This window comes from Hyperolius riggenbachi, chromosome 12 (genome assembly GCF_040937935.1).
Source record: "Hyperolius riggenbachi isolate aHypRig1 chromosome 12, aHypRig1.pri, whole genome shotgun sequence".
Classification (NCBI taxonomy): domain Eukaryota; kingdom Metazoa; phylum Chordata; class Amphibia; order Anura; family Hyperoliidae; genus Hyperolius; species Hyperolius riggenbachi.
The window spans coordinates 228,187,502-228,199,982 of NC_090657.1; the positions used below are offsets into that span (position 1 = coordinate 228,187,502).

Consider the following 12,481-nt stretch of genomic DNA (forward strand, 5'->3'; position numbering starts at 1 on the left):
TCACCGGCCGGCATGTAACCTCACACATGCACCTCACCTGCCAGCGTGTAACCTCACACATGCACCTCACCGGCCGGCGTGTAACCTCACACATGCACCCCACCGGCCGGCGTGTAACCTCACACATGCACCTCACCGGCCGGCGTGTAACCTCACACATGCACCTCACCGGCCGGCGTGTAACCTCACACATGCACCTCACCGGCCGGCGTGTAACCTCACACATGCACCCCACCGGCCGGCGTGTAACCTCACACATGCACCTCACCGGCCGGCGTGTAACCTCACACATGCACCTCACCGGCCGGCGGGTAACCTCACACGTGCACCTCACCGGCCGGCATGTAACTTCACACATGCACCTCACCTGCCAGCGTGTAACCTCACACATGCATCTCACCGGCCGGCGTGTAACCTCACACATGCACCTCACAGGCCGGCGTGTAACCTCACACATGCACCTCACCGGCCGGCGTGTAACCTCACACATGCACATCACAGGCCGGCGTGTAACCTCACACATGCACCTCACCGGCCGGCGTGTAACCTCACACATGCACCTCACCGGCCGGCGTGTAACCTCACACATGCACCCCACCGGCCGGCGTGTAACCTCACACATGCACCTCACCGGCCGGCGTGTAACCTCACACATGCACCTCACCGGCCGGCGGGTAACCTCACACATGCACCTCACCGGCCGGCGGGTAACCTCACACATGCACCTCACCGGCCGGCATGTAACTTCACACATGCACCTCACCTGCCAGCGTGTAACCTCACACATGCATCTCACCGGCCGGCGTGTAACCTCACACATGCATCTCACAGGCCGGCGTGTAACCTCACACATGCACCTCACCGGCCGGCGTGTAACCTCACACATGCACGTCACAGGCCGGCGTGTAACCTCACACATGCACCTCACCGGTCGGCGTGTAACCTCACACATGCACCTCACCGGCCGGCGTGTAATCTCACGCATGCACCTCACCGGCCGGCGTGTAACCTCACACATGCACCTCACCGGCCGGCGTGTAACCTCACACATGCACCTCACCGGCCGGCGTGTAACCTCACACATGCACCCCACCGGCCGGCGTGTAACCTCACACATGCACCTCACCGGCCGGCGTGGAACCTCACACATGCACCTCACAGGCCGGCGTGTAATCTCACGCATGCACCTCACCGGCCGGCGTGTAATCTCACGCATGCACCTCACCGGCCGGCGTGTAACCTCACACATGCACCTCACCGGCCGGCGTGTAACCTCACACATGCACCTCCAGGCGAACTTTTGGGGTTCGCTGAACTTTTGCGGAAGTTCGATTCGCCCCATAATGCTGTATTGAGCAAAATTTTTAGCCTCCATTTCACTGTCAGCAGACATGTTATTGTCAAACACACTGCTTTCAGTGCTAGAGAACCCGCCCACCCTCCCTTCAAGCTAGGTCCTTTATACCATTTGACTGGCTACACTAATTAGTTATGGGACAGCTGCTACACACTCTGCTAGGGAGATTTTAATTCTCCTCCCTCCTCCCTTCTCCCTCCTCCCTTCTCCCTCCTCCCTCCTCCCTTCTCCCTTCTCCCTTCTCCCTCCTCCCTCCTCCCTCCTCCCTCCTCCCTTCTCCCTCCTCCCTCCACCCTTCACCCTTCACCCTTCTACCCTTCTACCCTTCTACCCTTCTACCTATTCCCTCCTCCCTCCTACCGGAGGGAGGAGGGTCTCTTCTGCCAGGGAATTATACTATTTTAAAAACCAGTATACATCATACCATAGCTGGGAATACATACATGAGTATACATCATACCATAGCTGGGGAGGGTGGAGGGAGGAGGCCAATTAAAATCTCCCTAGCAGAGTGTGTAGCAGCTGTCCCATAACTAATTAGTGTAGGCAGGCAAATGGTATAAAGGACCTTGCTTGGAGGAGGGAGGGTGGGCGGGTTCTCCAGCAGTGATGTGTATTTCACTCAATTAGGTGTGGCTCCAGGTATTAGAGCTTTTGAAACATGTTTTCTATCATTTTTCCAGTTGATAGAATTTTTTTAAACTTTCAAAGTTCGCCTCCCCATTGAAGTCTATTGCGGTTCGCGAACTTTTTCGCGAACCGAACCTTTCGCGGAAGTTCGCGAACAGGGTTCGCGAACCTAAAATCGGAGGTTCAGCCCAACTCTAAACCTCACACATGCACCTCACCGGCCGGCGTGTAACCTCACACATGCACCTCACCGGCCGGCGTGTAACCTCACACATGCACCTCACCGGCCGGCGTGTAACCTCACACATGCACCCCACCGGCCGGCGTGTAACCTCACACATGCACCTCACAGGCTGGCGTGTAACCTCACACATGCACCTCACCGGCCAGCGGGTAACCTCACACATGCACCTCACCGGCCGGCGTGTAACCTCACACATGCACCTCACCGGCCGGCGTGTAACCTCACACATGCACGTCACAGGCCGGTGTGTAACTTAACGGACGGGCACCACAATACGGAACAGGTCATGTATAAATACACATACATACATGTATACATAAGGGAACAGCTGCGGATGTGGCTGAGGCGGCGGGCTCGGCCGGTTCCTGACAGGTTTTATGCTAAAATTGATCAGGTATTGGCCTGCGGTGTATGGACAGCCGACGGACCTCTCTCTAATCAGGTTGGATCAGAGACAGATCTTGGTCAAATCTGCCCATCATTGCTAAATGTATGGCTACCTTAACCCTAACCCACAAAATGTAGCATTTTCAGTCTGCTTTTACCTCACTTTATGTCTTTATATTCTAGCTCAAAACTCAAGATGGAAGTGAATATCTGATTCACCACGACTCTGAGACTATTACTGCAGACTGGTTCTCTTCAATCAGTAAAAGTATTAGCAAAGATATGCAAGCAGTAAGTATATCTGCTGACCTAATTATGTCTGTTATTATGGGCCACTTATAAATGGCTTCCAGGATTTTATACGGCTCACATCCCTAATACTCCTCTCACTGTCTGTCATTATGCCTGTACCTCTGTCTAACTATTCCAGTACTCCTAACTGCCTGTATCTCTGTCTGCCTGTCACTATTCCAGTACTCCTGACTGCCTGTATCTCTTTCTGCCTGTCACTATTCCAGTACCCCTGACTGCCTGTATCTCTGTCTACCTGTCACTATTCCAGTACCCCTGACTGCCTGTATCTCTGTCTACCTGTCACTCTTCCCAATACTCCTGATTGCCTGTATCTCTGTCTACCTGTCACTATTCCAGTACTCCTGACTGCCTGTATCTCTGTCTACCTGTCACTATTCCAGTACTCCTGACTGCCTGTATCTCTGTCTACCTGTCACTATTCCAGTACTCCTGACTGCCTGTATCTCTGTCTACCTGTCACTATTCCAGTACCCCTGACTACCTGTATCTCTGTCTACCTGTCAGTATTCCAGTACCCCTGACTGCCTGTATCTCTGTCTACCTGTCACTCTTCCCAATACTCCTGATTGCCTGCATCTCTGTCTACCTGTCACTATTCCAGTACCCCTGACTGCCTGTATCTCTGTCTACCTGTCACTCTTCCCAATACTCCTGATTGCCTGTATCTCTGTCTACCTGTCACTATTCCAGTACTCCTGACTGCCTGTATCTCCGTCTACCTGTCACTATTCCCGTACCCCTGACTGCCTGTATCTCTGTCTACCTGTCACTCTTTCCAATACTCCTGATTGCCTGTATCTCTGTCTACCTGTCACTATTCCAGTACTCCTGACTGCCTGTATCTCTGTCTACCTGTCACTCTTCCCAATACTCCTGATTGCCTGTATCTCTGTCTACCTGTCACTATTCCCAATACTCCTGACTGCCTGTATCTCTGTCTACCTGTCACTTTTCCCGTACTCCTGACTGCCTGTATCTCTGTGTGCCGGTCACTATTCCAGTACTCCTGACTGCCTGTATCTCTCTGTGCCGGACACTATTCCAGTACTCCTGACTGCCTGTATCTCTGTCTACCTGTCACTCTTCCCAATACTCCTGATTGCCTGTATCTCTGTCTACCTGTCACTATTCCCATACCCCTGACTGCCTGTATCTCTGTCTACCTGTCACTATTCCAGTACTCCTGACTGCCTGTATCTCTGTGTGCCGGTCACTATTCCAGTACTCCTGACTGCCTGTATCTCTGTGTGCCGGTCACTATTCCAGTACTCCTGACTGCCTGTATCTCTGTCTGCCTGTCACTATTCCCGTACCCCTGACTGCCTGTATCTCTGTCTACCTGTCACTATTCCTAATACTCCAGACTGCCTGTATCTCTGTCTACCTGTCACTATTCCAGTACTCCTGACTGCCTGTATCTTTGTCTACCTGTCACTATTCCAGTACTCCTGACTGCCTGTATCTCTGTCTGCCTGTCACTATTCCCGTACCCCTGACTGCCTGTATCTCTGTCTACCTGTCACTATTCCCAATACTCCTGACTGCCTGTATCTCTGTCTACCTTTCACTATTCCAGTACTCCTGACTGCCTGTATCTCTGTCTACCTGTCACTATTCCAGTACTCCTGACTGCCTGTATCTCTGTCTGCCTGTCACTATTCCCGTACCCCTGACTGCCTGTATCTCTGTCTGCCTGTCACTATTCCCGTACCCCTGACTGCCTGTATCTCTGTCTACCTGTCACTATTCCAGTACTCCTGACTGCCTGTATCTCTGTCTGCCTGTCACTATTCCAGTACTCCTGACTGCCTGCATCTCTGTGTGCCTGTCACTATTCCAGTACTCCTAGCTGCCTGTATCTCTGTCTACCTGTCACTATTCCAGTACTCCTGACTGCCTGCATCTCTGTGTGCCTGTCACTATTCCAGTACTCCTGACTGCCTGTATCTCTGTCTACCTGTCACTATTCCAGTACCCCTGACTGCCTATATCTCTGTGTGCCTGTCACTATTCCAGTATTCCTGACTGCCTATATCTCTGTGTGCCTGTCACCATTCCAGTACTCCTAGCTGCCTGTATCTCTGTCTACCTGTCACTATTCCAGTACTCCTGACTGCCTGTATCTCTGTCTACCTGTCACTATTCCAGTACCCCTGACTGCCTATATCTCTGTTTGCCTGTTACTATTCCAGTACTCCTGACTGCCTGTATCTCTGTTTACCTGTCACTATTCCAGTTCCCCTGACTGCCTGTATCTCTGTCTACCTGTCACTCTTCCCAATACTCCTGATTGCCTGTATCTCTGTCTACCTGTCACTATTCCAGTTCCCCTGACTGCCTGTATCTCTGTGTGCCTGTCACTATTCCAGTATTCCTGACTGCCTATATCTCTGTGTGCCTGTCACCATTCCAGTACTCCTAGCTGCCTGCATCTCTGTGTGCCTGTCACTATTCCAGTTCCCCTGACTGCCTGTATCTCTGTGTGCCTGTCACTATTCCAGTACCCCTGACTGCCTGTATCTCTGTCTACCTGTCACTCTTCCCAATACTCCTGATTGCCTGCATCTCTGTCTACCTGTCACTATTCCAGTACCCCTGACTGCCTGTATCTCTGTCTACCTGTCACTCTTCCCAATACTCCTGATTGCCTGTATCTCTGTCTACCTGTCACTATTCCAGTACTCCTGACTGCCTGTATCTCTGTGTACCTGTCACTATTCCAGTACTCCTGACTGCCTGTATCTCTGTCTACCTGTCACTATTCCCGTACCCCTGACTGCCTGTATCTCTGTCTACCTGTCACTCTTTCCAATACTCCTGATTGCCTGTATCTCTGTCTACCTGTCACTATTCCAGTACTCCTGACTGCCTGTATCTCTGTCTACCTGTCACTCTTCCCAATACTCCTGATTGCCTGTATCTCTGTCTACCTGTCACTATTCCCAATACTCCTGACTGCCTGTATCTCTGTCTACCTGTCACTTTTCCCGTACTCCTGACTGCCTGTATCTCTGTGTGCCGGTCACTATTCCAGTACTCCTGACTGCCTGTATCTCTCTGTGCCGGTCACTATTCCAGTACTCCTGACTGCCTGTATCTCTGTCTACCTGTCACTCTTCCCAATACTCCTGATTGCCTGTATCTCTGTCTACCTGTCACTATTCCCATACCCCTGACTGCCTGTATCTCTGTCTACCTGTCACTATTCCAGTACTCCTGACTGCCTGTATCTCTGTGTGCCGGTCACTATTCCAGTACTCCTGACTGCCTGTATCTCTGTGTGCCGGTCACTATTCCAGTACTCCTGACTGCCTGTATCTCTGTCTGCCTGTCACTATTCCCGTACCCCTGACTGCCTGTATCTCTGTCTACCTGTCACTATTCCTAATACTCCAGACTGCCTGTATCTCTGTCTACCTGTCACTATTCCAGTACTCCTGACTGCCTGTATCTTTGTCTACCTGTCACTATTCCAGTACTCCTGACTGCCTGTATCTCTGTCTGCCTGTCACTATTCCCGTACCCCTGACTGCCTGTATCTCTGTCTACCTGTCACTATTCCCAATACTCCTGACTGCCTGTATCTCTGTCTACCTTTCACTATTCCAGTACTCCTGACTGCCTGTATCTCTGTCTACCTGTCACTATTCCAGTACTCCTGACTGCCTGTATCTCTGTCTGCCTGTCACTATTCCCGTACCCCTGACTGCCTGTATCTCTGTCTGCCTGTCACTATTCCCGTACCCCTGACTGCCTGTATCTCTGTCTACCTGTCACTATTCCAGTACTCCTGACTGCCTGTATCTCTGTCTGCCTGTCACTATTCCAGTACTCCTGACTGCCTGCATCTCTGTGTGCCTGTCACTATTCCAGTACTCCTAGCTGCCTGTATCTCTGTCTACCTGTCACTATTCCAGTACTCCTGACTGCCTGCATCTCTGTGTGCCTGTCACTATTCCAGTACTCCTGACTGCCTGTATCTCTGTCTACCTGTCACTATTCCAGTACCCCTGACTGCCTATATCTCTGTGTGCCTGTCACTATTCCAGTATTCCTGACTGCCTATATCTCTGTGTGCCTGTCACCATTCCAGTACTCCTAGCTGCCTGTATCTCTGTCTACCTGTCACTATTCCAGTACTCCTGACTGCCTGTATCTCTGTCTACCTGTCACTATTCCAGTACTCCTGACTGCCTGTATCTCTGTCTACCTGTCACTATTCCAGTACCCCTGACTGCCTATATCTCTGTTTGCCTGTTACTATTCCAGTACTCCTGACTGCCTGTATCTCTGTTTACCTGTCACTATTCCAGTACCCCTGACTGCCTGTATCTCTGTCTACCTGTCACTCTTCCCAATACTCCTGATTGCCTGTATCTCTGTCTACCTGTCACTATTCCAGTTCCCCTGACTGCCTATATCTCTGTGTGCCTGTCACCATTCCAGTACTCCTAGCTGCCTGCATCTCTGTGTGCCTGTCACTATTCCAGTACCCCTGACTGCCTCTATCTCTGTGTGCCTGTCACTATTCCAGTATACTGTAGGCTATGGTGGTGATCAACTTTTGCATCACAGTTCATTGAGGTTTTACTGGTGCACCCATAAGACATTATAACATGGGGTGGTAACTCGCACGTCAGCGCACATTGTTCTCTATATTTGCCTAACCCTAACCCATAGTTATATGTCTATGTTTGCATGTATCATGTAGTGTTAGTATTGTAGTCTAGGGCCAATTTATGGGGAAGCCAATTAACTTATCTGTATGTATTTGGGATGTGGGAGAAAAACGGACTGCCCGGAGGAAACCCGCACAGACATTCAAGATACAGATGCAGATACCGGTAGTACCCTGCCTGCAAGGCAAGAGTGTTAACCACTATGACACTGTGCTCTCCATTGTGCCACTGTGCTGAGAGGAATGTGATGAAGCCTCATGGTGAAATATTGTCTTTTTAGCCCCCTGCACTCCCCTCTGAGTTGCCAGAGTCCGAGTCACGGCAGGAATTTGGCTCCACTGAGAGGCTGGGAATGAAGGATGACAAGAGAACAGCAGGTAATGCATTTCCATCACAAATTTCATTATTTATCTATTCTGCCACAAAGCACCACACAGCTGCAGCCTCTCTCTACCGATGCCTAATCCTAACACCTCCCTCTACCGATGCCTAATCCTAACACCTCCCTCTACCGATGCCTAACCCTAACACCTCCCTCTACCGATGCCTAATCCTAACACCTCCCTCTACCGATGCCTAATCCTAACACCTCCCTCTACCGATGCCTAATCCTAACACCTCCCTCTACCGATGCCTAACCCTAACACCTCCCTCTACCGATGCCTAATCCGAACACCTCCCTCTACCGATGCCTAATCCGAACACCTCCCTCTACCGATGCCTAACCCTAACACCTCCCTCTACCGATGCCTAACCCTAACACCTCCCTCTACCTATGCCTAATCCCAACACCTCCCTCTACCGATGCCTAACCCTAACACCTCCCTCTACCGATGCCTAACCCTAACACCTCCCTCTACCGATGCCTAACCCTAACACCTCCCTCTACCGATGCCTAACCCTAATACCTCCCTCTACCGATGCCAAATCCTAACACCTCCCTCTACCGATGCCTAACCCTAACACCTCCCTCTACCGATGCCTAACCCTAACACCTCCCTCTACCGATGCCTAACCCTAACACCTCCCTCTACCGATGCCTAACCCTAACACCTCCCTCTACCGATGCCTAACCCTAACACCTCCCTCTACCGATGCCTAATCCTAACACCTCCCTCTACCGGTGCCTAACCCTAATACCTCCCTCTACCGATGCCTAACCCTAACACCTCCCTCTACCGATGCCTAACCCTAATACCTCCCTCTACCGATGCCTAATCCCAACACTTCCCTCTATTGATGCCTAACCCTAACACCTCCCTCTACCGATGCCTAATCCTAACACCTCCCTCTACCGATGCCTAACCCTAATACCTCCCTCTACCGATGCCTAACCCTAACACCTCCCTCTACCGATGCCTAACCCTAATACCTCCCTCTACCGATGCCTAATCCTAACACCTCCCTCTACCGATGCCTAACCCTAACGCCTCCCTCTACCGATGCCTAACCCTAACGCCTCCCTCTACCGATGCCTAATCCCAACACCTCCCTCTACCGATGCCTAATCCCAACACCTCCCTCTACCGATGCCTAATCCCAACACTTCCCTCTATCGATGCCTAACCTTAACACCTCCCTCTACCTATTCTATGCCTAACCCTAACACCTCCCTCTACCGATGCCTAGTCCTAACACCTAAATGCCCCTTTGCATTACACATCTCTAATTGATCTCCTCCAGTTCTAACTGCCTACTTCCTTTCACACACGCACACACAACCAAGCATTCATGCAACACATAAAACAAATGGATACCTACCTTAGTAATGGGGAGTCTCTAAATAGTCTAGACTAGGCTTCTCATATCTTCCTATACCCCACCGTTCCATTGCTGTATCACTCTCTGGTCGATTAGGTCTTTTCAGTGCATAAGCGTGACGGTATCTGTACTGGGCATGCGCAAGTAGCAAGTAAGGTCCACACATGTCCAGATAAATTACAGGAGGCTGCCATATTTATTTCCTGATCCATGTTCAGATTACATAGTTACATAGTTATTTTGGTTGAAAAAAGACAAACGTCCATCGAGTTCAACCAGTACAAAGTACAACACCAGCCTGCTCCCTCACATATCCCTGTTGATCCAGAGGAAGGCGAAAAAACCCCCACAAGGCATGGTCCAATTAGCCCCTAAAGGGAAAAATTCCTTCCCGACTCCAGATGGCAATCAGATAAAATCCCTGGATCAACATCATTAGTCATTACCTAGTAATTGTAGCCATGGATGTCTTTCAACGCAAGGAAAGCAACTAAGCCCCCTTTAAATGCAGGTATAGAGTTTGCCATAACGACTTCCTGTGGCAATGCATTCCACATCTTAATCACTCTTACTGTAAAGAACCCTTTCCTAAATAAATGGCTAAAACGTTTTTCCTCCATGCGCAGATCATGTCCTCTAGTCCTTTGAGAAGGCCTAGGGACAAAAAGCTTATCCGCCAAGCTATTATATTGCCCTCTGATGTATTTATACATGTTAATTAGATCCCCTCTAAGGCGTCTTTTCTCTAGACTAAATAAACCCAGTTTATCTAACCTTTCTTGTTAAGTGAGACCTTCCATCCCACGTATCAATTTTGTTGCTCGTCTCTGCACCTGCTCTAAAACTGCAATATCTTTTTTGTAATGTGGTGCCCAGAACTAAATTCCATATTCCAGATGTGGCCTTACTAGAGAGTTAAACAGGGGCAATATTATGCTAGCATCTCGAGTTTTTATTTCCCTTTTAATGCATCCCAAAATTTTGTTCGCTTTAGCTGCAGCGGCTTGGCATTGAGTATGATTATTTAACTTGTTGTCGATGAGTACTCCTAAGTCCTTCTCCAAGTTTAATGTCCCCAACTGTATCCCATTTATTTTGTATGGTGCTAGACCATTGGTACGACCAAAATGCATGACTTTACATTTGTCAACATTGAACTTCATCTGCCATGTATGTGCCCATATAGCCATCCTATCCAGATCCTGTTGCAATATGACACTATCTTCCTGAGAGTTGATGATCCTGCACAATTTTGTATCATCTGCAAAAATAGCAACATTGCTCACTACTGCATCTACTAGGTCATTAATAAATAAATTGAAGAGCACTGGACCCAGTACAGACCCCTGTGGGACCCCACTGCTAACAGTCTCCCATTTTGAGTACGATCCATTGACCACAACTCTTTGTTTTCTGTCCATTAGCCAGTTCCCTATCCATGCACACAGACTCTTCCCCAGTCCTTGCATCCTCAACTTTTGCACCAGACTTTTGGGGGGAACAGTGTCGAAGGCCTTTGCAAAGTCCAAGTATATCACATCTACAGCATTCCCAATATCCATATTAGCATTCACTATCTCATAAAAGCTGAGCATGTTAGTCAAACAGGACCTGTCTTTAGTAAACCCATGTTGATGCTGAGAAATAAGATTATTTTCTACTATGAAGTCATGTATAGTATCTCTTAGTAACCCCTCAAATAGTTTGCATACAACTGATGTTAAGCTTACAGGTCTATAATTTCCTGGATCTGATTTTTTGCCCTTCTTAAATAATGGGAAAACGTGGGCTGTACGCCAATCCACTGGGACTCTGCTAGTTGCAAGAGAGTCACAAAAGATAAGATAAAGGGGTTTATCTATAACTGAACTTAATTCCCTTAGGACCCGAGGATGCATGCCATCCGGGCCAGGTGCCTTGTCTGTTTTTAATTTATTTAGTCTTGCCTTCACTTCTTCCTGCATTAAGTATTTAATATTACAGTTAGAAGATTGAGACTCTTCCGCCTCTGTAATTTGCAACAGTGCTGTTTCCTTTGTGAAGACAGAAGCAAAGAAAGCATTTAATAACTCTGCCTTACCTTGGTCATCCACCATTGAGTTCCCACCCTCATCCTTTAGGAGTCCTATACAGTCAACCTTTCTTTTTTTAGAGTTGATGTACTTGTAAAACTTTTTTGGGTTAGATTTGATATCCCTAGCGATTTGATTTTCAGCTTCGATCTTTGCCAGCCTAATTTATTTTTTACAATTTTTATTGCACTCCTTATAATTGCTTAGTGCAGCCTCGGTCCCCTCCTGTTTTAGGACCTTATAGGCATTCCTTTTCCTCTTCATTTTATTCCTAACCTTTCTATTCATTCATAGAGGCCTTTTTTTATTCCTAGACATTTTGTTTCCATATGGGATATACATACTACAATATTGATTGAGAATAAGTTTAAAAGCTTGCCATTTCCCTTCAGTGTCCTCCCCTTGTAGTACATTATCCCAGTTCACCAAAACTTAGTGCCTGTCTAATTTGATTTAACTTTGCTTTTCTAAAATTCATAGTTTTAGTGGTCCCACTGCCCCGTGGCCTATCAGTCACCAGATCAAACGTTATCATGTTGTGATCACTATTTCCCAAATGTTCTTGAACCTGCACATTTGATACATTATCTGGTCTATTAGAAATGATCAGATCCAGTAACGCATTCCCCCTAGTTGGTTCCGTTACCATTTGAGTCAAGTAATTGTCCTGTAGTGCTGCCAGAAATCTGCTGCTTTTACCAGAATGGGTAGCCTCAATACTCCAGTCAATGTCTAGAAAGTTGAAGTCGCCCATAATTATGACCTCATTTTTACTTGCAGCTTTTTCAATCTGCTGTAGTAATCGCAGTTCTGCAGCTTCATTAATATGAGGTGGTCTGTAGCATACCCCAATAAGCAATTGGCAACTTTTATTTCCACCATGAATATTTACCCAAACGGACTCCACATCTTCGCAATCTTCCTCCATTTCATCGTTGAGGACAGCTGTAAAAGAATTCTTAACAAAGAGACAAACCCCTCCACCTTTTTTCCCTGTTCTATCCCTCCTAAACACATAGGCCTCGATTCATAAAAG

General features: G+C 48.4%; 1 protein-coding gene across 4 annotated transcripts in view; it reads left to right on the forward strand.

The window, feature by feature from the left end:
* Positions 1 to 12,481, forward strand: part of ARHGAP27 (Rho GTPase activating protein 27) — a 185,526-nt gene that overhangs the window by 146,355 nt on the left and 26,690 nt on the right. For all 4 annotated transcript variants that reach the window (XM_068261980.1, XM_068261981.1, XM_068261982.1 and 1 more), the window contains 2 exons: positions 2,802 to 2,909; positions 7,893 to 7,989. In XM_068261980.1, coding sequence (XP_068118081.1) covers positions 2,802 to 2,909; positions 7,893 to 7,989 — 205 coding nt within the window. The remainder of the gene's footprint in view (positions 1 to 2,801; positions 2,910 to 7,892; positions 7,990 to 12,481) is intronic.